The sequence below is a fragment of the Prionailurus viverrinus genome, chromosome A1 (assembly GCF_022837055.1).
Source record: "Prionailurus viverrinus isolate Anna chromosome A1, UM_Priviv_1.0, whole genome shotgun sequence".
NCBI classification, from domain to species: domain Eukaryota; kingdom Metazoa; phylum Chordata; class Mammalia; order Carnivora; family Felidae; genus Prionailurus; species Prionailurus viverrinus.
Genome location: NC_062561.1, coordinates 181774388 through 181801423, shown reverse-complemented (window position 1 = coordinate 181801423; position 27036 = coordinate 181774388). Strand labels below are relative to the sequence as shown.

Genomic DNA, 27036 nt, shown 5'->3' with positions numbered 1-27036 from the left:
GCGGAAATTAGAATCTAAAAGGCAAGATCCTGGTGGGACTCCTGTAATTTGCCAGTAGGTCCAGCAACACACTTGATTGCACAGACAGGTAGATAAACTCTGAATTTCCTCTTTAGCAGAAGCAGATCAATACAGATAAAGTGCTAGGTATATTAAAAGATGTGAGAGCTGGTCATATTTCCCCTAACAATTATCTCATACTTAATAGTCCCACTGTTTGTTTTGCCAAAAAGCTGTTTTCCATCACTCCTGCAGGCAGCGCTTGGTCATACTGCCTGCTGCTGCAGGTATTAACCAGTGGGATGCTGGTTGGGGAAAATTTCTAAGGCGTGATTCCCCCAGTCACCACTAAGTCTGGTATGGAATTTATAAGTATCTGGCTCTCCTTGACAGTGAAGCTTACTTGTATTTGGAGTTCTTGTTTGCTTTCTGTCTAGGTGTTGCTGCTGGCCGAGAACTTAGTAAGTTGGGTAGAGGTTGTCGGCAGAGGGAATGGGATACAAGAGAGAGAACAGAAGACCCTATTGTTGATCCACTTCTAGATTCAGGAATGTTCACTTCCAGTTGGTAGTCAAATGGGTTTGGGAGCATGCAAAGGAAGCTGTTGCCACCTGCTGGAAATTTACTGCGTTGTAGAATTGCTTTTCCTTGCTCTTTTTTTCTTTGGGCAAAGCTGTCTTTCTCAGATTTCTGAAGCATCCTAGCATCCTCCAGGGCACTGGGACTTGATCAAACTTTACCAGCCAGTGACACTGTCCCTAAGGCACCATCTTAGTGCCATCTGTAACTCTCACACCAAGTTAGGTTAAAGCTATACTGTAACCCAAACACCTCATAGATTTTCACCTTCCTTTCTAGCAGTTCTACCTAAAGACCAATGCTTTTCAGAGACAATATGTTGCCTTATCTGATTGAGGACAAACCAATGTCACTCTCAGAAGGCCAGTCTGAATTAGGCCTGACTTAGAGACTATAATAAAGAAGTTCAGCCTCAGGTACATCTTTAGACGTTAGCTCTAACTGGGACAGTATTTTCCAGGAAGGGTCCCTAGTTTAATAACAATATGGGCAGTACGCTTTTTAAAAGTGTTCACAAGTTACATAGAAACTGCATGATTTTTTTTCTCTTTTGAAGAGCTGCTTTTTCATAGTGTAGGTAAATCCTATTATCAAATTGTCCATTATAGGGGTTCAAATGCATGAGGTTTTCCTGTTCCTCCTAAAATGATGGTGAACTTTTTTTGTTTCATGGTACTTTTACATATGATCATCTGGAGAAGAGTAGCCTGTATCCCTGAAAGGCACAGGACCATACTTAAAATTACAACCACTCTTACACACATTCTCTCTCTCTCTCCCTTATTTTAATCCTTGCCACTTGTTACCATCTGACATACTCTGCCCATCATGTACACATCATGGAGACAGGGATTCTCATCCATTTTGTTTCTAGTCATGCCCCCAGTGCCATGTACAATGCCTGGCACATAGTAGGCACTCAGTAAATACTTGAATAAATGAGTCAAAAGCAACCTTCAGCCCCACACAGTCCAAGGCTGTAGTAGTTCCCTTGAATGGCCTTGAGATCCCATTACAGGAATTCATAGCACCTTGAAACTATGTGTAGACTTATTTGCAAAAAGACCTGAATCTGAAGATACTCCCTGGGCAAGTAAGCACGGTTGTAGGAAACTTACTCTTCTTTGAAAATTAGAGAGAACATGTTTTTCTTCCTGTGACCCCTGAGATCCTGGCCTCAGCCCCAAACTTCTGTTCCTCTGTGTAGAATCTCCAGTTTCTACCACTTCTCTCATAAGCACCATTGTATGTGTCCAGGTACATTGGAATTCAATCTTTGCCTGGATCCCAGACCACAAACTCCTCATACAAGTCCCTGCTTGACTGTGGGACTTGAGGATATTGTCTGTTGTCGAGTACTCCATCAGGCACCTCATAGGCAAACCCTTAGAAGTGTTTTATTTTCTTATTGAGGTAAAATTGATATATATTAGTTCCAAGTGTACAACATGATTTGATGTTTGTATATATTGTGAAATGATCACCACAGTAAGTATAATTAACATCTATTACTATAGAGTTATGAAAATTTTTCTTGTGATGAGAACTTCTAAGATTTATTCTCTTAGCAATTTTCAAATATGCAGTACAGTGCTATTACCTATCACCATGCCATACATTATATCCTCATATTTTTTTTAATGTTTGTTTATTTTTGAGAAAGAGCATGAGCAGGGGAAAGGGAGAGAGAGAGAGGATCCAAAGCAGGCTCTGTGCTGACAGCAGAGAGCCCAATGCAGGGGTCGAACTCATGAACCGTGAGATCATGACCTGAGCCGAAGTCAGACGCTTCACTGACTGAGTCACCCAAGTGGCCCTACATCCTCATATTTATTTTATATCTAGAAATTTATACCTTTTGACCCCTTTTACTCATCCCCCATTTCTGGTAACCACCACCATGTTCTCTGTGTCTATGAGTTCAGGGTTTTTTAAAGATTCCACATATAATATCATGTGGTATTTGTCTCTAACTTAGTTCACTTAGCATAATGCCCTCAAGGTCCATCCATGTTGTCATAAATTGCAAGATTTCATTCTTTTTATGGCTGAATGTATATATATACCACATCTTCTTTATCCATTCATCCACTGATGAACACTTAGGTTGTTTCCATATCAAGACTATTGTAAATAACACTGCAATGAACATGGGCTGCTGCATATATCTTTTTGAGTTTGGATAGATACCTAAAGTGGAATTGCTGGATTATATGGTAATTCTTTTTTTTTTTTTTTTGAGGAACCACCATATTGTTTTCTATACTGGCTGCACCAATTTACATTCCTACCACCAAGGCACAAGGGTTCCCTTTTCTCCATATCCTCACCAACACTTACTTCTTTTTGATAAAAGACATTCTAATAGGTGTGAGGTAATATCTTATTATGGTTTTGATTTGCATTTCCCATTGCTTAGTGGTGTTGAGCACCTTTTCATGTACCTGTTGGCCATCCATGTGTCGTCTTTGGGAAAATGTCCATTCAGATCCTCTGTATATTTTTTAATCAGGTTGTTTGCTCTTGAATTGTATGAGGGTTTTTTTTATATTTTTTGGACATTAAAACTTTCAGATATATGATCTGCAAATATTTTCTCCTATTCTGTAGGTTGCCTTTTCATTTTGTTGGTTTCCTTTACTATGAAGCTTTTTAATTTGATGCAGTCCCACATCTTTTTTGCTTTTGTTGCCTTTGGTTTGGGTGTCAAATCAAAAAATTGCCAAGACTGATATCAAGGAGCTTACCACATATTTTCTTCTAGTTTAATGGTTTTTATCCTTTTGAGTTAATTTCTGTGTATCGAGTAAGATAATGGCCCATTTTCATTATTTTGCATGTGGCTGTCCAGTTTTCCCAATACCATTTATTAAAGAAACGGTCCTTTCCCCATTGTATATTCTTAGCTCCTTTATGGTAAACTAATTGACCATATATGTGTGTGTTTATTTCTGGACTCTTTATTTTGCTCTATTGATCTGTGTATCTGTTTTTATGCTCATAAAAACTGTTTGATTACTGTTTTGATTACAATAGCTCTGTAATTTAGTTTGAAATCAGGGAGCATGATGCTTCCAGCTTTGTTTCTTTCTCTCAACATTGCTTTTGTGGCTCCATACAAACTTTAGAACTATTTGTTCTATTTCTCTGAATAATTCCATTGGAATTTTGTTAGGGATTGCATTGATTATTCCAGTCCATGAACAATGGACTATCTTTCATCAATGTCATAGCTTTTAGTATAAGAGGTCTTTTATGCCCTTTGTTAAATTTTTTCCTAGCTTTTTTATTCTTTTTGATCCAATTGTAAATGGGATTGACTTTCTGCTAGTTTGTTCTTAGTGTATAGAAACACAATGGTATTCTTCAACTTTACTAAATTTATTGGTTCTAAGTTTTTACGTTAAGTCATCATCTGCGAATAATGACAGTTTTACTTCTGTCTTATTTGGATGCATTTCATTTTCTTAGTTGTCCTGTCTTGTTCCTGATCTTAGAGGAAAAGATTTCAGTTTCCCACCAGTGGGTATGGTGTTGTATGTGGATCCGTCATATATGACCTTTGAGGTACATTCCCTCTATACCCACTTTGTTGAGAGTTTTTGTCATTAATGGGTGTTGGATTTTGTCAGATGCTTTTTATGCATCTGTTGAACCATCCTTGCATCCCTGTAATACATCTATCAATGTACTATTGAATATTATTTTCTGTATTTGATTTAAATATGAATATATTGGAGTATCTATATTCATCTGAGATATTCATTTTCTTTTTGTGTGGTGCCCCTATCTTGGTAGCAGGGTAATGCTGGCCTCATAAAATGAGTTTGGAATAGTTCCTTCAAGAGTTTGAGAAGGATTTCTATCAATAAGTTTTTCAATGTTTGGTAGCATTCACCAGTGAAGCCATCTGGCCCTGTAGTTTTGTTTGTTGGAACGCTTTTGATTACTGATTGAAACTCCTTGGTAGTAATCTGTTATGATCTTTTGTATTTCTGTCATATCAGTTGTAACATCTCTGATTTTTGAGAACTCTTGTCTTTTAAGGTTGGTCAGTTTTATCTTTTAAAAAAACCAACTCTTAGGCATTTACTATTTCATTTAAATACCTTTTGTTTCTAATCAGAAAACCTAACAGTCAGGCATATTGGTTAGAAATAATTCCTAAAATAGGGGAACATACAAACACAGGTAGAAAAACCACCCTTAATGTTGTGATGTCTATATTTTAAGACAATTTCTTCTATATATACTCATTATACTATCCGTGGAATATATTTTTATACTCCACTCAATAATATACATTTTTTCATTCCAATAGATAGAAATCACTGTCATCAATTTTTGTGGCTTTATAGGTAGCTATCTACCTAATCATTTAACAAATTTGTCACTATTAGTAAATAACATCTTTGAGAGGCAGTTTCTTTAATAGATAAGAAGACAAAAGGGAGTCCCTTTGACCTGGAGGGCCTGACTCCCACCTGTGTCTATAGTGGTCCAGTTAGTGTAATATCTGTACCACCTATTGCCTAGTGCCCTGGGCAAGTGATGAGGGTAGAGCCAAATGCTGGGCCCTTCATTCAAAGCTCTTCCCTCCCTTTGTCCAACTGGCCACCCAGCTTAATGTGGTTCTGTTCTCTGCCTTCAAACATCCCGGGAAGCAAAAATTTCTTATCATGTTTTCTCAAATCACTTACTGTCTTTCTGAAGCCATTTTCCATCCATATTTGCTTCCGTAGTTCTAAGCAACAAAGCCAGATAGGCCATAATGGTTCTGTTCATATGCTGTACAAGCTTCAGTCTCCATCACTGAGAACTTACCACCTTTGTCCCCAGTCCAGAGGGAGTCACACCTAAAGGTTAAGCAAACTACCTTCTTTCCTCTACCTTCCTCCCCTCTCTGGTAACAGATATCTCTAGTAACAGATATCATCTGGGAAAGCTCAAAGGCCTCTATGCTCAGACCTTAAAAAGAGTCTCTTACTTGGGCATATGGAAGGTCCAGCTTTCTGATTACAATGAAACTTTCAGAGTGGGAAAATGTTCCACCAAGTGGAATAGCAAGGCTTTTTGCTAAAGGAGGCAGAAAAAACAATTCCACAGTTCAAGAAAAAAGTAAAGATGACATACAGATAAAGGAGAAGGGCCCAATTTCAGGCAACTTTCTAGCAGCAGAACTTGATCACTGGTATACGTAGACTTGGGTGACGTCAAGTAATTCATTGGGAAAACTGTCTAAGAAGGCTGCTTGGGGAGCTGTGGTTAGTTTGAGACTATAAAACCAGAGAAAGGGTGATAGGCTGCCAGACCTGCTGTGCTTGAGCCAAGGTCTGGAGGTGATATTTGGCCTAGGTTGACTGTCCAGAGGACTTTGAGGTGGCAAGTGAGATGAAATTGTATGAGCATAGATGGTCTCCAATGCCAGGTCTTGCTGATTGTGACAAGGAGCCTCTGTGTGATACACTACCCAGCCATTCTACCTCCCAACCTCTCTCTGGCCTTGTGAGGTTCTGAGTGGTGGGAAAGCCTTCAGCTCGAGTAACTGTGCTTCCAACCAGTGTGTCTGTCTTCCAGCTATGACCACGAGGGCCGCCTGACCAATGTGACACGCCCCACGGGGGTGGTGACCAGTCTGCACCGGGAAATGGAGAAATCCATCACCATTGACATTGAGAACTCCAACCGTGATGATGATGTCACTGTCATTACCAATCTGTCTTCAGTGGAGGCCTCCTACACGGTGGTACAAGGTAAGCCCCTGCCCACTAAACTCACCCACAGACCCCAGGCAAGCCTGGGAGGACCTCCAGAACCATGGAACACCTATTACCTTGCTATTTTACTCAAGTGTCCACAGAAAACAAATTCTACAAGAGGTCAGTCTTATAGAAAATGACTTAATCAGATTCAGAAGAATGTCATCTATACTAAACGAAATGTCCAGGAATTTAGGAATGTCTACATACTTATCTGAAAATGTCAATTGTCATACCCACTTGCTCTTACCTCTCCATCATCAGCACTCCCCACTAACCCAACACACAGAGTTAGCTTCTCAAAGGCTATTTATCCTCTTGGGTTCACCTCTTCCTTTTTTGGCTCCATTCTGGTGCCACTTGTTTGTTGAGTTGATTGTCCTGGAATCAAAGCCTTTAGCAATCTCTTGCCAAGACTGGGATCACAAAGGTTTCTGACCACCCCATAGTTACTATTGCTGTTTGACATGACACAAATTCCAGGACAAGCACAAGAGCTGGCAAGAAAAGGAATTGTGCAGATTAATTTTTCTTTTAATTAAGATATAATGTCAGTGGGCTAGCCCGTTGTCAGAGGATAAAAGTGTCCTCTCAGTAGATAAATGGTGACATTTCTGCACTATTATCCCACGACAGAGCCTGTTTCAATGACTCTATTTCTGCTCTGCCAAATGATTAATGATGTAGATTCTGTCTTTCTGCATGATGGCTGCAGTTGCAGGAGTGACAGATACACATTTGCTCACAATCCCAAAAGTCAGCATCTCAGAGGCCAGCCCAGCTGGACTCCTTTGCCCAAATAATCAGGAAGAAACGTATCTGTAAAAGGAGTTTTGGACTCACATTTCCTTCCTGGAACTTTTTGATAAGGAAAAGGTCAGAAGTCTGATTGACTAGTGTAGATTCTCTTTGGGGAGATAAACGCGTGTTATCAGCACCCCTAGCTCAGTCTACCTTAAGCTGTTTGAATCTCTTCAGAGTTCTCTTAAGTAAAGGTGGCATCATAGTGGAGTCAGCAGCAGAAGCATGAGGGGCAAGAAGGTTGCTTTTTTTCTCCTGATCTGATCTGTAGCTATACCATCAACTTCAGGTTAGGTGGTAGGCAAAAGGGGGGAAAAATTAAGTCATTTTTTTTTACCATATGTTAAAGATTAGGGATTTGATTGACACAAATTGTGTAGGCAATAGACATCTTTAAAGGTACTATTAATAGTATTCAGTGAGTAAAAGAAAAATATCACAGCATAATTATTTCTGGAGTGCCACATATTAATAATGTTTTTCTTTCCATGGATCAGTAGCATCTCTGCTACTCACCTTAACATTGTATGGGTGCTAATTGAAGGCAGCCTTAGACTGACAGCTGCAAAGTACCATGGAAACCTATAAAAATAGGGGTTCTGTTCTCTTATGACTAACAGAGTGGATAATTTCTTTCCATATCCCCACCCCCACTTACATTTCTCCAGATCAAGTGCGGAACAGCTACCAGCTCTGTAATAACGGTACCCTGAGGGTGATGTATGCCAATGGAATGGGTGTCAGCTTCCACAGTGAGCCCCATGTCCTAGCAGGTACCATCACCCCAACCATTGGGCGCTGCAACATCTCCCTGCCCATGGAGAATGGCCTAAATTCCATTGAGTGGCGCCTAAGAAAGGAACAGATTAAAGGCAAAGTCACCATCTTTGGCAGGAAGCTCCGGGTAAGTGATTCCACCCTATCTGTCACCACAAAGCAGTAGGGGATACACACCCTTTGCTCAGGAGCTGAGCAAATTTCCTAGGTCCCAAGCCTCCATTACTCCTTTCTTCCCTGGAAAAGACAAAGTCTTTCCCTCAGAAGTTAGAAGCCCAGTCCCTTTGGGAAAACCTCTCCATTGCCTAGGAGAAAACAAGGTGGGGATTTACCTTATGCTCTAGCTAGAGATAGCTTCAGTCTTCTTGTCACACTTGCCATCTTCTTTCTCAACTTTCACTCTTTGGCCAATTTGACAAACGACTTAGCACCGAGTGCCAGTGCCTACTGTGTGCTGAGGAATTTGATGAACACTGAAAGAATACAAATTTTATAATGTACTCTTTACACTCAAGGAGTTAACAGTCCAGTAGAATATATAGATGCAGGATAATCCAATGGGATAAGTGAGAGGAACATCCAGGGCCTGATGGAATCACAGAGCAGGAGAGATTGCCCAGCCTAAGGTGATAAGGGGAGGCTTCCCAAGAGGAAATAACAAGCTAACCAAGCAGAAAGTTTTAACAAACCATAGCTTCCCCAGACTAGGCAACTGACCCCAAAGTTACTTCTTTTAAAAACAAAGACACAATACTCATTGAGGATTCCGTGAGGCAAGCAGTATGTTAAGTGCTTTACTTATTTTCAACAACCACATGGGGATAGTTATCCCTGTTTTTCAGATAAAGAAACACAGGCTCTGGGAGGTACATAACCCGTCCAAAGGCACCATGGCTAGAAAATGGCAAAGCCAGGACTCAGTCCCAGTTCCATATTTGTGTCTGGCTCACTAGCCAGTATTCTTAACCACCAAGCCCCATAGCTTCCTGTTTAAATTCATAGTCATCCAGATAATCGGGGTCCTGCCCTACTCACTCATCTGACTGATTTTTAACATCATGCTAACCTCTTTCCCCATGGTGGGGGGGGGGGGGGGGGGGGCCAGGGATCCCAGTCTTCACCAAATTCACATATTCACTAAACACCTACCACTTGTCAGGCACTGAAGATCTATATGACACACCAAGCCTACCCTCCTGCAGCTTACAGTCAGGGATGGGGGAAAGGGACAAGAAGGGCAGATAGTGAATACAGTGATAAATAACTAAAATAATTATGATTAAGATAAGCACTAGGAAGACAGTAAACAATGGAAAAGAGTAGAAGTGTCACCATCAGCGTAACTTTTGCCTGTTATTGGATTGAAATCCACCCAGCCCAGGTTACCTCCCTGCAGAGCCAGGCCACTGCATATTAAGATTCTGCTTTCATCTAGCTGGAGTTTCATTGTTCACATTAGGTTATCAGCAGTCTCCCATGTTTTCCTTCCAACGCTGGTATCTGCAAAGTTGCAAACGGCACTATCTTCCCAAAGACAAAAAATGAAATGAGATTAGTAGCTAAATCCTTAATGACTGGATTTCAGGCCTGTGTAATTGATTTTTGATATGCTGTACTGTAGAAGTTGATTATAAGTAGTAATCATGCCTTTTCTCTGATAAATCAGTTATGCTTTTTGACTAAGTTTTCCAAATAAAGATAAATGTGGCCCTAAAATAAAATGGCTATAATCCCAACACTGAATATTAAAAATCTTAATAATGGTACTTGTGGCAATTAGCAGAAGTTAGGCACGCAAATCTTATAACTGAATTTCTGCCAGGTTTAGATTTGCTGGCATCATGTTTATGCAAATCAAAACACAGCTTTATCTATCAACACCTCAACATTTAATTGTCTGGTGTTAGTTCCTGTAACAATAATCACATATCCATTTAGCTCTCTTAAATGAAAATCACTATGAGATTATAACAGGTTGAGTGGACTGAAAATGTAATTTGAAAATGAGGGAGAAAGCCTGGAATTTATTTGCATCTCATTTATTTTAATTCAATTCATAAATTGTTTAGTGAATGAAATAAAAGCAACTCCTAGAAATTGCAGGAGAGCAAAGCAATTGCAAGAAGGTGTAAAGGAAAGGTGAGGCAGGATGTGGATCAAGAGAACTGGGGAGTGTCCTTTTTGTCAGATTCTTTATGAGCCCAGGGCAGGGAAGTTTGCAGCCCCTGAACCACAGGTACCTGTTGGCCCCCACAAGGCAAGCAGTTTCTTCTCTCCTTACCTCCAGGCCTGACATTTCTTTTCACTCCGTCTTGACTTCCATCGTCAAATGGACTCTTAGAGGAGAACATTACATTTTATAGCTGTAATTGTTTTCCTGTGTATAACTAACACATTTTTTTAAATTTTCTCCTTGATTTAAGTCTCCTCTGCATTTGGGCTGCAAATTAAACCAATATTATAAATTCTTTTAAAAAGATGTGGGCTAAGTGCCAACTATATGCCAAGCACTATGGAGGTGAGAGAGAGAAAACTAAATCCTCACCAGTAAAGAGCTTGCAATCTAGTAGAGAGGCCAATGTAAACAGTGTGGTGTAAGCTGTAACAGAGGCAGTGTCACAAGGAACACTGGATAGTTCGTTGTGTCAGGAGGGGATGAGATGAGGCCAGATAATAAATAAGCCCTGAAATCTCAGGAGCTTACCACATCACCTTCCACATAAGGCAGGCAGCTTGACCTAATGATGATTCATGGCATTTGCTGTCTTGTGACCACCCCCCCACAGTAAGCAAATGACCTCTCAGGTTGCTCTGGAAGGAACGAGGGGCTGAATGAGCAGAGATGGACATGGTGTACATCACTTCCACCCACCCTAGTGAGAACGTTTCCACTGAACTGCACAGAAGCCTAGGAAATGTTGTCTTTCTGGGTGCCTAAGAAGAAAAAAACCAAAAGAGTTGAACACATAGCAGGTTCTCTGCCCCCTCATACAGAAAGGTTGGAATCAGTTCTGCAGAGCAGTGGGAATTAGCCTGGCAAAGATACAGGGAAGGAGTGATGAGACCAACAGTGTTGCCTGTGAGACAACAAAGAGGTCCAAAAAGGGAAGAACATTTCAGGAAACCTTAACTCAGTTTGGCCATGGGGAAGGGGAATGTGTTACACTGTGGTGCAGGAAAAAAAAAAAAAAAAAGAGTTGGCCAGAGGCAGCACATGGAAAAGCATATTTTGCTAGGCTGACATTTATCAAGAGGACTATGGGGAGCTGTTCCAGGGTTTGATTAGCAGAGTGATGTGTTGGGATGTGTAGTCTTAGAAAGACCTCTCAGGCTTCCTTAGATGTGGAGGATGATAGATCAGAAGGGGACAAGATAGGAAGACAGGGACAGCACAGAAGCAATTGCAGTAATCCAAACAAAGAACTAAATCACTAACACTAAAGAGAGAAAGAAGAGGGAAGGAAAGATCTGAGAGCGATTTAGTACACACAATTAACAGGATTTGACAAGTAGCAGGGTTGCTGTATCATGCTCTCCTTTTGAGGGTTCCTCTCCCTAAGTCATATGGACTGGGAAACTGAGTGGCTGTCTAGACTTTGTGAGGTGGCCTACTAGGATGACAGACACGTGGCATTCTGGCAGCCCCAGCCCTGAATCTTGGAATAGGGAAGAAAGTGTTGCTCCTTCATGGAAAGCAGGGAATTTGCAGAGAACCTGTGGTGCAGCAACTGAGGGTATCAAGCATTGAAGACAACAGACTTACCTTTCCAGGGACTATCAAGCTCCTGGAAGTCTGGCCAGTTGAATTATGCAAGGCCCCAAGGCTCTGAGCTTCCCTAGGATTCAGAAGAAACCAAAATTTCCAGTGAAGCTACCATGAGAGACCAGTGCCCAGTGAAATTCTAAGCCACCTAGGTAGCCCTCCTCACAGCAATCCAGTCAGGAACATCTCTTAGGTGAGTAATGTGTCAATAGCATTTCCATATAGGCTGGTCTAATGTAAGATGGTAAATATAGACCATCCTTCCACCAAAAACTTTATGATGCTTCGACAAAATTTGGAGTGCTAGTCCCTTCTTCCTGGCCCAAACTCAATGTGAGAATAATTTTCATTATGTCTCCTAAGGATGTCTCAAGTAATCTCATTTGAAAGTCTTTTCCACTACACTCCTTTCTCTGTTCTCCCCAGCCTTGCAAAAGCACATGAAACTGTTGTATCAGGGCATCTATAAGTTCCATGAGCACAGGAACCATCTCACCACTGTATCCCTGGTGACAAGTGCCATGTGGTAGACACTCAGACAATACATGAAGAAGAGGTGAGGACATGCCTCCTTAAGGCTCCTCCTTAGAAGAAGTGTGTGAATTCCCCCCCACCCCCCACCTTTCACCCAAAGCAGGCATGAGTTCACCAACACATTTGCCCTATATCTGTCAGGAATCTTTCCACTGCAAAAGACAGGAAGTACACTCAAACTAGCATAATAAAAAAGGGGCATTCATTGTCTTGCCTAATGGGTCCCCAAAGGCCCAAATGATGTCATCAGGCTGATATCTCTTTTTCTCTCTTTCTCATGGTCCCCTTTCATCCAGCATTATTTCTGTTGGCAGTTGGCCTCATTTTCTCCCGTGGTAGACCAATGACCTTTCCACACTGAGGGTTCAGACAGAGTTGGCCAAAATTGACTTCAGGCTGACATCAACTTAGCTTACTGAACCCAGAGGAAAGGATCTCCCACAGCACTTATATTTAAAAAATGGTAATAATCCCAGGTGTCTAACCTGGTACAGATGCAGATCTATGATTGGCCAGGATTGGGTCACACATGGACACATGTATCTTGTGATGGACATCTCAGTAAAAACATCTAAACACAGGAAACCTTACAGAAATGGGGTGCTACACCCAAATAAGGAATATAGCAGGTTAAATCTCTCTCTCTCTCACACATACACACACACACCAAATATATTCTACATCCCTCCAGAGCCTAATCCGTAAGGTAAACTCCTGGCCCTGAGGGTTTAATAATGCATCTCCACCAGAAAGTCTTTTTCTAGATTTTTTGGAAGAACAGAAACCAACCTCCTCTTCTACTGAGAATTAAAACTTCAGCTTTTTCCTGAAATGGATTTAGTGCATGATTCTCTCTGAAAAGGAAGCATACAACCACCCTCTAGGATATTTCCTCCTGATTACAATTTGCTGGGAGACTGTAGAAGTAAGAAACAACTACATGAGTAGGTAGCAGAACAAAAGAAAAATCACTTCTAAGATCATCTTCCATCATGATAGTGGTATTAGTGTTCTTCCCAAGAAGAGGTGGGAGTTAGTAATTTTGGTTTTGGTTTTCATGTGATTAATATGACATTGTAATTACACACTGGCTTGTGTTAGTTTTGCCTTTGTGCCAAATGACAGTGACATAGGACTGAGATGGGAGGCAACTGTGCATGCAGACACATGCTTGTGAACGCAATTCTGCATGGAGCCCACTCAAGCAGCTCTGTTAACACTCACAGTTATCATGAAAGCCTGAATTTTACCAGCCCCTTCCTGCCACAGTGCTTTCATCCTGCACCAATAGTTTATATTCCAAACATCTGAGTTTTGGCACTGTACTAGGCACTCAGTGTATATTGGTGAACCAAAGAGACAAGACTCAATGTGAGTAGTGCCTGTGCAGACAGGACTTTGTGATAAATTTAATACCAACTTAATATATAATTAGAAGGGCAAGCCTCTGCAAACACGTTAAACAACATATTCCCCAACCAAGTATTACTTTTGGGTGACTTCCTATTTTTGGATGGAGTGCTGGAAGAGTGAAAAGACCCTCATGCCCTAGCAAAGGGAAACATTTAATAATCGAATAAATGAACAAATAATATAAAGACACTGTGATGGGTGCCATAAAGAAAAATACAGGGTGCAGATAAGAGGGAATATCTGATTTAGATTAGGCCACACTAAGAAAATTACATTTGAGAGGCACCTGGGTGGCTCAGTCGGTTAAGTGTCCAATTCTCGATTTTCACTCAGGTTATGATCTTGCGGTTCATGGAATAGAGCCCCACGTCAGGCTCTGTGCTGACAGTGTGGGGCCTGGTTAGGAGTCTATCTCTCTCTTCCTTCTCTCTCTGCCCATCTCCCCACTCATGCTCTCTTTCAAAATAAATAAATATATTTTTCAAAAGAAAGAAAATGACACTTGAGCTGAGAACTGAAGAATAGGGATTTTCCAGGCATGGGATGGGAGGCAAACCTATGCCAGTGTATCAGCATGTTCAAATGCCTTGAAGCAGAAGAAACTCTTGCTTATATCCTGAGCAAGAGAGCTAGCGTGACTGGAGCAAACTAGGTAGGGGCAAGGTCACAGGGACAGGCCCTTAGTGACCCTGGTAAGGATCTTAGAAATACACAAGTCCTCCCCAGATTGACACATTGGTGAGTGCAAAGGAGCATTCATCTGCAGACTGGACTATCTACTGTCCTCCTTAGAGGCTAGGGGGAAAAAACATACTTGCATTCTGGAAAGTTCAGGTTGAAAGGTGACAGGTACAAGTCTGTTCAGGCTGCCTGGGCTGAGTCTACATACAGATGCCTCTCTTTTCTGCCACATCTATGCCAACAGACCGCCCACCTCTACTAGAATATTCCCACAGCACCTGAAACTAAGTTGTCTACCAGTGTGGGACCTTCGCTTCTTAGGCTTTCACTTGCTGACCTCCCCACCTGGACTATTCTCTTCAACTCTTTTCCTGCCCTCACCTGTAAAGTCTTACTCCTCCTTCAAGCCCCCACGGAGGCAGCACTTCCTGTAAGAAAAGGTCCTTGTGTGCCCAGTTCTAAGTATCCTTCCCTCCTTCCCAGTGTTTACTCTCCTAACAGCACTAATATTTTCATGGTTGGTTCATGTGTCTTTACCCTCCTCTGACCTGTAAGTTCCATGAGAGCAAGAGCCATAATTGTCTTGCTCTATCCTAAGTGCCGGTCACAGTAACAAGCACATAATAGGTGCTCAGTAAATATTTAGTGAATTGATGAATGGGATTTTAAGTTAACGTCATGAAAATCCACTCTCTGAAACCTCTATTAATTCCAGATTTGGGGACCCTCCCAGAATGACTCTAATTGCTCTTTGGAATGAAGCCCTTCAGTTATTTGGAGATCACATTTTCTCTTCCCAGTTTTCCATATTAGAACCGTACATCGTCAGAGTTGCCATGGTTCTTATGGTGGGTCTAATTCAACCCTCTTATTCACAAATGTTTGCTGAGTACCAAGCACTTTGAAAAATAACATGGACACTAAGAAAAAGGAAGTCCCTACCCACCAGCAGTTCACAGGCCATTACAGATAAGGAAACTGAGGCATTCAAGGTGAAAGACTGCTTTGCAATGACAAAGCCAATCAGAGTCAAAACTGCAGAGTTAAAACTGAAGCTCAAATTCAGGTCTACCCTTCCACCTCACCATCATCCAAAACAGCAAGCCATCCAAAAATAATGTTTGCTTAGGGAATACATTATTTAATGTGTTTGCAGAGGCTTACCCCTCTAATTATGCATTATTTAAGCTAATCTTAAATTTATAGCAAGTTGTTTTGTCTGCACAAGCACTGATCCCAATGTAGCATTGAGTCTTGTATGGCAACTAGGGAGAGCTGCTTTATAAATCCCAGAGGACTGACCCAGACAGGAAATGAAGATGTCATCCTGGCCTCACTTTTCCTCTGGGTAGATGAATACCTAAACTCTCCAAGGCAGGAAATTGGCTTTTAAATGCCTCCAGGCATGGGAAAGCTCTCCCCCCCCACCACCTTTTTGGGGTTTCCCACACTCAAAACACGACAGGCAAGGTATTCCTCTGCAAGTCTATCTGAAACCTCTCCTGCCGTGCAACAATGCCATTTCCTGGAGGGGATCCAGCCCAGTGTTAATTTCCTCCTTCATGTTTCTCAAATCACCAGCTCCTGTCATTGCCCCTCGAGCTAAGTTAGAATCACTGGTTATAGGCCCAGCAGGGCCATTTTGACGACAGCATTTCCTTTTCTCAGGGTTTTTTACGAGCCTCCTTGTGACAGGCGTATACTTGGTGAGATCAAAACATTCTGGGAGGAGATTCCACAGGGGAAACTACTTCCCAAAGTCCGCCCTCTGCAAAAATAAAAACCATGCTAAATAGCTGAGTTTTATTAACTGGGGAAGCCAGGCTGAGGAAAATGCCCGATAATTAAAAATAATGGCTTCCTTACAAACACAAAATTGTATTAATTTAAAAATTGGTTTCTCTGTCACTGAATACCTACCAAGCTGGCTGGGAAGGGAATTGTGCTGATCCTGGCAGTGAAAATAATTCAAAATAACTTTTATGTTCTCCAGGAAGCCTCAAGGTTAATTTAAATATTGTTAGATGGGTAATTTAATTCAGAATAAAAGAACAGTGTGGCTACATTAAAGCTCCTGCACACTCTAAACTGGAGGCAGATGCCCAGGAAGTACTGAGCATGCCTTTCCAGCCCTCCCGCATCCCACACCCCACAGCCGAGGCATCTCCTCTTCACAAATGGTACCCTAGTAATTAAAGATACTTGATTACTCAACAGGCCTAAACACCTTGGCTCAGCTTCCAGTAAACTTAATTATTAGAAGGATTGCACATTTTTATAGAAATTACACATTTCAAAAGCTAACTCAGAGTGACATCACCAAGATGATGACGTAAGTCGCTCTCCCCCTCTCAAGAATAAATAACTATTAATGGACAGGACACCACTGACACAATCCTAGAACATGGGGGTGAGGCTGAAGTACTCCCCTGAACCACAGAGACCAAGACAGATTGGATTAGAAGGCTAAGAGGAACAGCTACATATTGACCACATGGTCCCTCCCCAAGGCCAGTGCCGCACCATGTAGAGTGGTCTCCCTTGAGCCTTCAGGTCCTCCAGGGGTGAAAGGGAACCAGATGGGACATCTAGCCACACACACACACACACACACACACACACAGCCTGTGGGTTACTCTGTGAAAGCTCCTACTCCAGTCTTTCCCCACAAGAACTACAGGAGAATCTGCAGGGCTTGAACCCTAGGAACTGATTATGATAGAGACAAAAGGAGAAGCTTGCCAACAGCCAGCACACCAATCTTGGCAGACCAAGTTCTTACCTACAGAGCCCAAGTAGTACTCCCAACCAGCAGCTCATCTGCAGAACCAAATTGTTGGTGCAATCTTAACATGGAACTCAGCAGGGTGCAAATCTGCCTGATGTAGGTCCTCAAATGAGGAGTTTCACTGGCCCTGGAGCCCCTCCCCAGGCAGGAGAGCTGAACCATAACCCCATGCACTGTTGAGTGTGGCTCCCAGCCCCATCTGACTGGGAGGGCTGGTGAGACCACCTGGCAGCTGAATGGCCCAGTAGTGAAAAGCTAAGAGGAAGGCAGACAGAGCTGATCACCCCCAAAGTACAACCAGTACCAGACAAGGAGGGTATGCCCACACAGGAGGAGTTAGTTCACAGCCCCACCCACTGCTTAATATAGCTCCTGGCCACTACCAACCAGAAAGCCTATTCAGAAAATTTTGAAGGTTCTTGGAGTGGGCCCTTTTACTCTACCCAGGCAAGGGAGCTAAATCATAACCACACCCACTGCTGAATGTGATTTCCCATCCTGACTGGCCAGAGGGGCTGGTGGCAATGTCTGAAATGTGGTTATATACCTCTCAGCAAGCTGAGAGGTAAGCACACAAGCTGATAGCCTACAGAGCAAATCCAGTGGCCCTATTCAGCTAAGGAACTTGGAGCAAGGGTTGGCTTGAGTCAAGACCACAGAGTCTTACAAGCTTTGGAACTAGTTCTGCTGCTGCACGTGGACAAGGAAACTAATTCATAGCCCTGCTTATTGCTGAATACAGCCTTCAGCCTGCCCTACCACAGAACCTAACCATATCACATAGGAAGCTGCATTGCCCTTCTTACAGTGGCACTTGGAAAGAATGCAGAGCCCCTGGCTTTCCTCTTCTGCAGAACAAAAACAGTGACTCTGTGTAGACAGGGAATTCAGTGCAAACTCTTCCCTGATTTGGATTCCTAAACAATAAGCTGTGAAGGACCTAGATCCCATTCTGCTATCCTGCCAGGGCAGAGAAGCTAATTCATGGTCCCATTTTTTGATTAAATACAGTACCCAGGCCCAACAGTCTAATAAGCCTCACCAGAGAACCAGGAAACCACAGAGCCCATCCTACAGCCTCAACTGGACAAGGAACCAAGCCAGAAGTCCACTGCAGCTTGTTTTCACCCATGACTTCAAAGCTCAGGTAGTTGCCTTGCCCAGAAATTAACCCTGAAGCAAGGCCCACTTGCCCAAGGACATTACCATCAGACATATCCAGAAACCCAAACTGGGCTAACTAGTGAAGAACTGTCTTTACCAAAGTAAATCCATGAAGTCTTAAAGGCGAGACCACTTACTCAAATGTGCAGATACAAATGCAAGGAATCACCAAAGGAAACTAATAAACTAATGAACAAGATAAGAAGTTCAACAAAGAAACAGAAAACATCTAGGCACCTGGGTGACTCAGTCGGTTAAGCATCCGACTCTTGGTTTCAGCTCAGGTCATGATCTTGCAGTTTCGTGGGTTCAAGCTCCACATTGGGCTTTGTGCTGGCAGCACAGAGCTTGCTTGGGATTCTGTCTCCTCTCTCTCTCCATCTCTCTGCCCCTCTCCCACTTACGCTGTCTCTGTCTCTCTCAAAATACATACACTTAAAAAAAATAGAAAACATAAAAATCCTAGACCTGAAAAATATAGTGACTGAAGAGTTCAGTATAGTGCTACAAAGGCAGACTTGATAATGCAGAAGAACCAATAACCTGGAATATAGGACATTTGAAATTACCCAGAGTAGTAAAAAGAAAAAAGGATAAAAATGAGTAGGGAAAGCCTACAGAATTTATGAGACATATTCAAAAGAAACAATATCTGCATTAGGGGAATTCCAGAGGAAGAAGACAAAGAGAAAGGGAAACTATATTTGAAGTAATAATGGCTGAAAACTTCTCAAACCTGGGGAAAGAAATGGACATCCATGAGGCCCAAAACCTCCCAAATAGTTGACTTTGAATAGGCCAACACCAAGACACATTATAATTAAATTGTCAAAAGTCAAAGACATGGGGTGCCTGGCTGGCTCAGTCAGTAGAATGTGCAACTCTTGATCTTGAGGTCATGAGTTTGAGCCCCACATTGGGTGTAGAGATTACTTTCAAGGGAACACAGACTTTCCTAAACAAACAAAAGCTGAGGAAGTTAATCACCACTACACCTGCCTTACAAGAAATGCTAAACAGAGTTCTTTAATTGCAAACAAAAGGATACTAATTAATATTAAAAAAAAAAAAGAGGGGTGCCTGGCTGGCTCAGTCCATGAAGCATACAACTCTTGATCTTGGAGCCCCACATTGGGTATAGAGAGTACTTAAAAGTAAATGTTTAAAAAATAAGAAAGCATAAAACTCCTTTTAATTGTAAACATGTAGTCAATGTTAGATTCTGTAATATGTTAATGGTGGCATCTAATTCACAACTCTAGTTTAAAAGTTATAAAATAAATGTAGTAAGGTACACCTGGGTAGCTCAGTTGGTTATGTGTCTGACTCTCAGTTTCGGCTCAGGTCATGATCTCACGGTTTGTGAGCTCAACCCTTGCATCTGGCTCCACACTGAGTGAGGAGTTTACTTGGGATTCTCTCTCTCCTTTCTCTCTCTCTGCCCCTCCCCCCCAAAAATAAATATTTTTTAAATGTTTTAAAACAACCCCTAACTACAGTAATCTATTATTAGTTACATAATAAAAAAAATATGTAAACTATAACATAAATAACCTGAAATGTGACAAGAAAGAGAAGTATAAAGTTTAGGAATTCTATTAAAGTTAAGTTTGTAGCAGTTTAAAATACATTATAATAATTTGAAGATTATTTATGTAGCCCTCAGGGTAATAAGAGATAAACCTATAGTGAATACACAAAAGAAAATATTAAAGTCCAAGCATACTTATACCAAAAGACAAGCACTCCCCCAAAAAGTAGTATAAGAAATAACAACGGATCTACAAAACATCTAGAAAACAATTTTTTAAATGGCAAGTCCTACCCATCAACACATCAAATTCTGCAATGAAAAGTCATAGAATGGCAGGACGGCTAAAAACAAAATTCAGCAATATCCTGTATACACGAGATTCATGTTATGCTTAAAGACACATAGACATTGAGACTGAAGAGATGAAAAAAAGATTTCAAACATGTATTAACAACAACAACAAAAATGCAGGAATCCCTACACTTCTATCAGACAAAATAGACTTTAAACTAAAAATAGTAGAAAGATGCCAAGTAGATCATTATATAGTAATAAAGTAGTCAATCCATCAAGAAGATATAACAGTTGTAAATATTTATTTACCCAACAGTGGAGCGCCTAAATATATAAAAAGAAAAACTAACAGAACTAAAAGGAGAAATAAACAGCAATACAGTAATAGTTGGGGACTTTAATACCCCACTTTCAATAATCATCCATACAGAGAAGCAATAAGGAAACAGCAGATCTGAACAACATTATAGACGAAATGGACCTAACAGACATATACAGAATCTTCTATCCAACAACAGCTGAATACACATTCTTCTCAAGTGCACATGGAACATTTTGGGGGGATAGACCATATGTGGGGCCACAAAACAGGTCTTAGAAAATTCAAGAAGTTTGAAATCATAGAGGGCATCTTCTCCAACCACAATAATATAAAACCAGAAATCAGTAATAGGAAGAAAACTGGAAAATTCACAAATACATGGAAATTAAATAACACTCTTTTGAACAATCAACGAATCAAAGAAGAATTCAAAAGAGAAATAGAAAGTTTCTTGAAAGAAATGAAAATGAAACACCAAAACTTGGTGTGCTTGGGTGGCTTAGTTCATTAAGCATCCAACTTTGCCTCAAGTCATGATCTCACATTTCATGAGTTCGAGCCCCACACCAGGCTCTGTACTGACAGCTCAGAGCCTGGAGCCTGCTTTGGATTCTGTGTCTCCCTCTCTCTCTGCCTCCCTCTCCCAAAAATAAATAAACATTAAAAAAAAGATTAAAAATAAAAAGTCTCAACAAACAAAAGTCCAGCTTCACTGGTGAATTCTACCAGATATACAAAGAATTAATATCTACCCTTCTAAAACTCTTCCAAAAATGGAAGAGGAGCAAACTCTTCCAAACTCATTTTATGAGGCCAGCATTACCTTGATACCAAAACCAGATAAAGACACCACAAGAAAAGAAAATTACAGGCAACATCCCTGATGAACATAGATGTAAAACTTCTCAACAAAATATTAGCAAACCAAATTCAATAATAAAGGGTCATACACCATGAGCAAGTGGGGTTTTTTATCCAGGGAAACAAAAATGTTTCAACATGTGGAAATCAGTCATTATGACCTATTTTATTAACAAAATTAAGGGTAAAAATCATATGATTATCTCAATAGATGCAGAAAAGCTTTTGACAAAATTCAACATTTAAGATAAAAACTTTCAACCAAGCAGGTACATAGGAAACATTCTTCAACACAATAAAGGCCATTTATGAAAAGCCCACAATTAACATCAAAGGCATTGATGAAAAGCTGAAAGCCTTTCCTCCAAGATCAGAAATAAGACAAAGATGCCTACTCTCACCTCTGTTTTGTGTGTGTGTGTGTCTTTGTGTTTTTTGGGGTTTTTTTTTTAATTTAAATTTTAGTTAGCCAACATACAATGCAATATTGGTTTCAGGAATAGAATTCAGTGATTCATGAATTACATAAAACCCCCAGTGATCATCACAACAATTGCCTTCCTTAATGTAAATCCATGACCCATTTAGCCCATCTCCCACCCACCTCCCTCCATCAACTCTCAGTTTGTTCTCTATCATTAAGAGTCTCTTATGGTTTGTTTCCCTCTCTCCTCTTCCCTCACCTTCCCATGTGTTCATCTGTTTTGTTTCTTAAATTCCACATGTTAATGAAATCATATGGTATTTTTCCATCTCTGATTGATTTATTTCACTTAGCATAATATATTCTAGCTACATCCGTGTCATTGAAAATGCCAATTTTTGATGACTGAGTAATATTCCATTGTGTATATATACCACCTCTTCATTCACTGATCAGTCAATGGACATCTGGGCTATCTCCATAGTTTGGGTATTGTTGGTAATGCTATTAGCATTGGGGTATCCCATGCTACAGGGATCCCATGTATCCCTTCAAACCTGTATTTTCACCTCTTATTCAACATAGTATTGAAAATCCTAGCCAGAGCAGTTAGGCAAGAAGAAGAAATAAAAGACATCCAAATTGGGAAGGAAGCAGTAAAACTGTCACTATCTTCAGATGACATAATATTAAATACAGAAAACCCTAAATACTCCATCAAAAACTGTTAGCAAAAACAAATTCAGAAATGTTACAATATACAAAAATCAATACACAAAAATATGTTTTGTTTCTATACATAATGAACTATTAGAAAGAAATTAAGAAGACAAGCCCACTTATAATTACATCACGAAGAATAAAATCATTAGGAAAACATTTAACCAAGGAGGTGAAAGACCTATACACTGATGCAGCACACTGTGGGAACTCTGGCCCATGCCATCCTACTAGAGAACAGCCAGAGGCAAACAGCCATCCTACTAGGGAACAGCCAGAGGCAAAACCCTTGAAACCCCCCAAGCCCATGCCTGCTTCAGCTCAACTGTCTCAACAGAGCAGCCCCAGCACAGAGCACCCCAGGATTCCCTGATCTGCATCCACTCCAGCTCCAGCCATCCTGCCAGACACATACTGTTTACACAGGGGGACATTTCTACATAAGGCCACTCTCAAGATTAGGACAGCTGGCTGTTCCACCTAATTCATAAAAAGAAACACACAAACAAAATGAGGAGACAAGGGACTATATTTTAAACAAAAGAACAAGATAAAACCTCAGATGGAAAAAAACAGAAAAAGTAATTTACCTGATAAAGAGTTCAAAGTAATGGTCATAAAGAGCTCACTAAACTCAGGATAAAGAAGGATGAATACAACGAGAACTTCAACAAAGAGTTACAAAATACAAGAAAGTACCAAACAGAAGTCACAGAGCTGGAGAATGCAGTCACTGAACTGAAAAATACACTAGAAAAATACACTAAACAGCAGATTAGATGGTACAGAACAGATCAGCAACCTGGAAGACAGAATAGTATAAACCACCTGATCAGAACAGCAAAAGGAAAAAAGAATTTTAAAAAATGAGAATAGTTTAAAGGACCTCTAGAACAACATTGATCATACTGATATTTATTATAGGGGTCCCAGAAGGAAAAGAGAAAGGGGCAGAAAATTTAGTTGAAGAAATAATGACTGAAAACTTCCCTAACCTGTGGAGGGAAAAACAGACATCTAAGCCCATTGTAGGACAGAAAGTTCCAAACAAGATAAACTCAATGAGATCTACACCAGGACATATTATAATTAAAACGGCAAAAGTTAAAGAGAAAATCTTAAAGGCAGCAAAAGAAAATTTGTCAGCAGAAATTTTGCAGGCCAGAAGGAGTGACAGGATATATTTAAAGTGCTAAAAAGAAAAAACTTGCAAACAAGGTTTGCTCTACCTGGCAAGGTTATCTTACAGAATTGAAGGAGAGATAAAGCGTTCACCAGCAGAGCAAAAGCTAAAAAGTTCATCACCACTAAACCAGCCTTATAAGAAATATTAAAGGATCTTCTTTAAGCCTAAAGGAAAATACCATACTAGAAATTTTAAGAAAATATGAAAGAAAAAAAATCCCACTGGTAAAGGCAAATACAGCAAAAGCAGTAAATTGGCCACTTAAAGAGTGAGTATGAAAGTTAAAAGACAAAAGTAGTATTAACAACTATAATAAGTAGTTAAGGTGTATACACAAAATATGTAAAATAAGACATCAAAATATAAAATGGGGGAGGGCATTAAAATGTGCTTTTAAAATGTGTTCAGACTTAAAAAACTATCAGCTTAAAACAGACATATATGTGTAAGTATGCTATGCATATATGTAAATATACTATATATATGTAAATATATATGAACATCATGGTGACCACAAAACAAAATCCTACAATACATATACAAAAAAATAGGGGTGCCTGGGTGGCTCAGTCAGTTGAGCAACTGACTTCGGCTCAGGTCATGATCTCATGGTTTGTGGGTTCAAGCCCTGCATCAGGCTCTGTGCTGACAGCTCAGAGCCTGGAGCCTGCTTCACATTCTGTGTCTCCCTCTCTCTCTGACCCTCCCCACTCATGCTCTGTCTCTCTCTGTCTCAGAAATAAATAAACATTTAAAAAAAAATAAAAAAAAAATAAAGAGAAAAAAACCCAAACATAACACTAAAGAAAACCATCAAATTTCAAAGGAAGAGACCAAGAGAATACAAAAACAATGAGAAAACAATTAACAAAATGGCAATAAGTAAATATTGATAATTATTTTAAATGTAAATGAATAAATACTCCAATTAAAATACAGAGGGTAGCTGAATGGATAATAAACAAGACCTGGGGTGCCTGGGTGGCTCAGATGGTTGAGGGGCTAAGTCTAGATTTTGGCTCAGGTCATGATCTTGTGGTTCGTGGGATGGAGTCCCATGTCAGGCTCTGTGCTGACAGTGCAGAGCCTGCTTAGGATTCTCTCTCCCTCTTTCTCTGCTCCTCCCCTACTCACAGTCTCTGTCTGTCAAAATAAACAAACAAACATTTAAAAAAAAGACCCATCTATATCTTGCCTACAAGAGACTAACTTTAGACCTAAAGACAAACACAGACTGAAAGTAAAGGGCTGGAAAAAGATATTCCATGTAAATGGAAACAAAAAGAAACTGGAATAGCAATATAATTATACCAGACAAAATAGACTTTTTTTAATTTTAGAGAGCAAGAGAGCACACGAGCAAGAGAGAGGGGCAGAGAGAGAGAGAGAGAGAGAGAGAGAGAGAGAGAATCTTAAGCAGGCTCCATGCTCAGTGCAGAGCCCAATTCAGGGCTCGTTTCCATGACCCTGAGATCATGACCCGACCCAAAATCAAGAGTCACACATTCAACAGACTAAGGCACCGAGACGCCCCCTTTTTTGCTAAGTGAAATAAGTCAGTCAGAGAAAGACAGATATCATATGTTTTCACTCATATGTAGAATTTGAGAAACTTAACAGAAGACCATGGGGGGAAGGGAAGGGGAAAAAGAGAGTTTCAAACAGAGAGTGAGGAAAACAGTAAGAGACTTTTAAATACAGAGAACAAACCAAGGGTTGATGGGGAAGGAGGGCAGGAGAGAGGAGAAAATGGGGGATAAGCATTGAGGAAGGCACTTGTTGGGATGAGCACTGGGTGTTGTATGTAAGTGATGAATCATGGGAATCAACTCCTGAAGTGAAGAGCCACTGTATACACTGTATGTTAGCTGACTTGACAATAAATTATATTTAAAAAAAATATATGAACAATGTTCTTTCAGGAAATTGAAGGATATAAGAAATTGTTCTTTAAAATTACTTTAAGGGGCGCCTGGGTGGCTCAGTCAGTTAAGCATCCGACTTCGGCTCAGGTCATGATCTCATGGTCTGTGAGTTCAAGCCCCACATCGGGCTCTGTGCTGACAGCTCAGAGCCTGGAGCCTGCTTCAGATTCTGTGTCTCCCTCTCTCTCTGACCCTCCCCCATCCATGCTCTGTCTCTCTCTGTCTCAAAAATAAATAAACATTAAAAAATTAAAATTACTTTAAAAGGTTAACATTTATCGTAAAAAGAGAATGCCTTTTTAAAAGAGTCGTTTGCATGCTCTTATTTCTCCCGCTAAAAAACCAAAAATTAATAATGCATATTCATATATTTTACATGGTAAAGACCACACTATATAATTAATTTTATTCCTGTTTTTTATTAATATCACATATGTGTTTCCTTACACCATTCCAAGTCCTTTAAAAGCAGGATTTCTTATTGGAGGCACAACTCTGTCACATAGATGTGTTAGAATTTGCAAAAACTGTCCATGTTTTGCTGTGATCACTGAAATTTCTGATTTTCTAAGTTGAGAATTATAAATAATCGCTTGATCATGCCTTCAAAAATAAATGGTTTCTCTAAAAAGTAAAGATTTTTTTATTCATACAAAATAGACTTTAAAACAAAGACTGTAACAAAAGACGAAAAAGCATGATGTAATGATACAGCAGTCAATCCACGAAAGATGTAACATTCATAAATGTTTATACAGCCAAAATAGGAGCACCTAAATAAATATTAACAGGACATAAAAGGAGAAAATGACAGTAATCCAATAATAGTAGGGTATTTTAATAACCCACTTACATCAATGAATAGATTTTGGAAACAGAAAATTAATAAGGAAATTTTGGTCTTAAATGGCACATTAAACCAGATAGACTTAATGTCATATATATATATATATATATATATATATATATATATATATATACACACACATATATGTATCTATATAGTTACATATATGTATAGTTATATATATATAGTTACATATAGTTATATATATATAGAGAGAGAGAGAACATTTCATTTAAAAAAGTACAGAATAAAAAAAGTATATACTATATATATATATGTATATATATGTTACATATATACATATATATGTATATATATACGTTACATATATACATATATATATGTATATATATAGTTACATATATGTATAGTTATATATATATAGTTACATATAGTTATATATAGAGAGAGAGAGAGAGAACATTTCATTTAAAAAAGTACAGAATAAAAAAAAAGTACAGAATACACATCATTTTCAAGTGGACATGGAGTATTCTCCAGGATAGATCATATGTTGAGGCACAAAACAGGTCTCAATACATTCAAGAGGATTGAAATTGTATCAAGCATACCTTCCAACCACAATTGTATGAAACTAGAAATCATTTACAAGAACAAAAATGGGGGAAAACACAAAAAAAATGGGGAGTAAGCAACATGTTAC

At 39.9% G+C, this 27036-nt stretch overlaps 1 protein-coding gene across 3 annotated transcripts in view; it reads left to right on the top strand.

The window, feature by feature from the left end:
- The window catches only part of TENM2 (teneurin transmembrane protein 2), a 944724-nt gene that overhangs the window by 890408 nt on the left and 27280 nt on the right, over positions 1 to 27036 (top strand). For all 3 annotated transcript variants that reach the window (XM_047877002.1, XM_047876993.1, XM_047877010.1), the window contains 2 exons: positions 6157 to 6332; positions 7808 to 8043. In XM_047877002.1, the coding sequence (XP_047732958.1) occupies positions 6157 to 6332; positions 7808 to 8043 (412 nt within the window). The remainder of the gene's footprint in view (positions 1 to 6156; positions 6333 to 7807; positions 8044 to 27036) is intronic.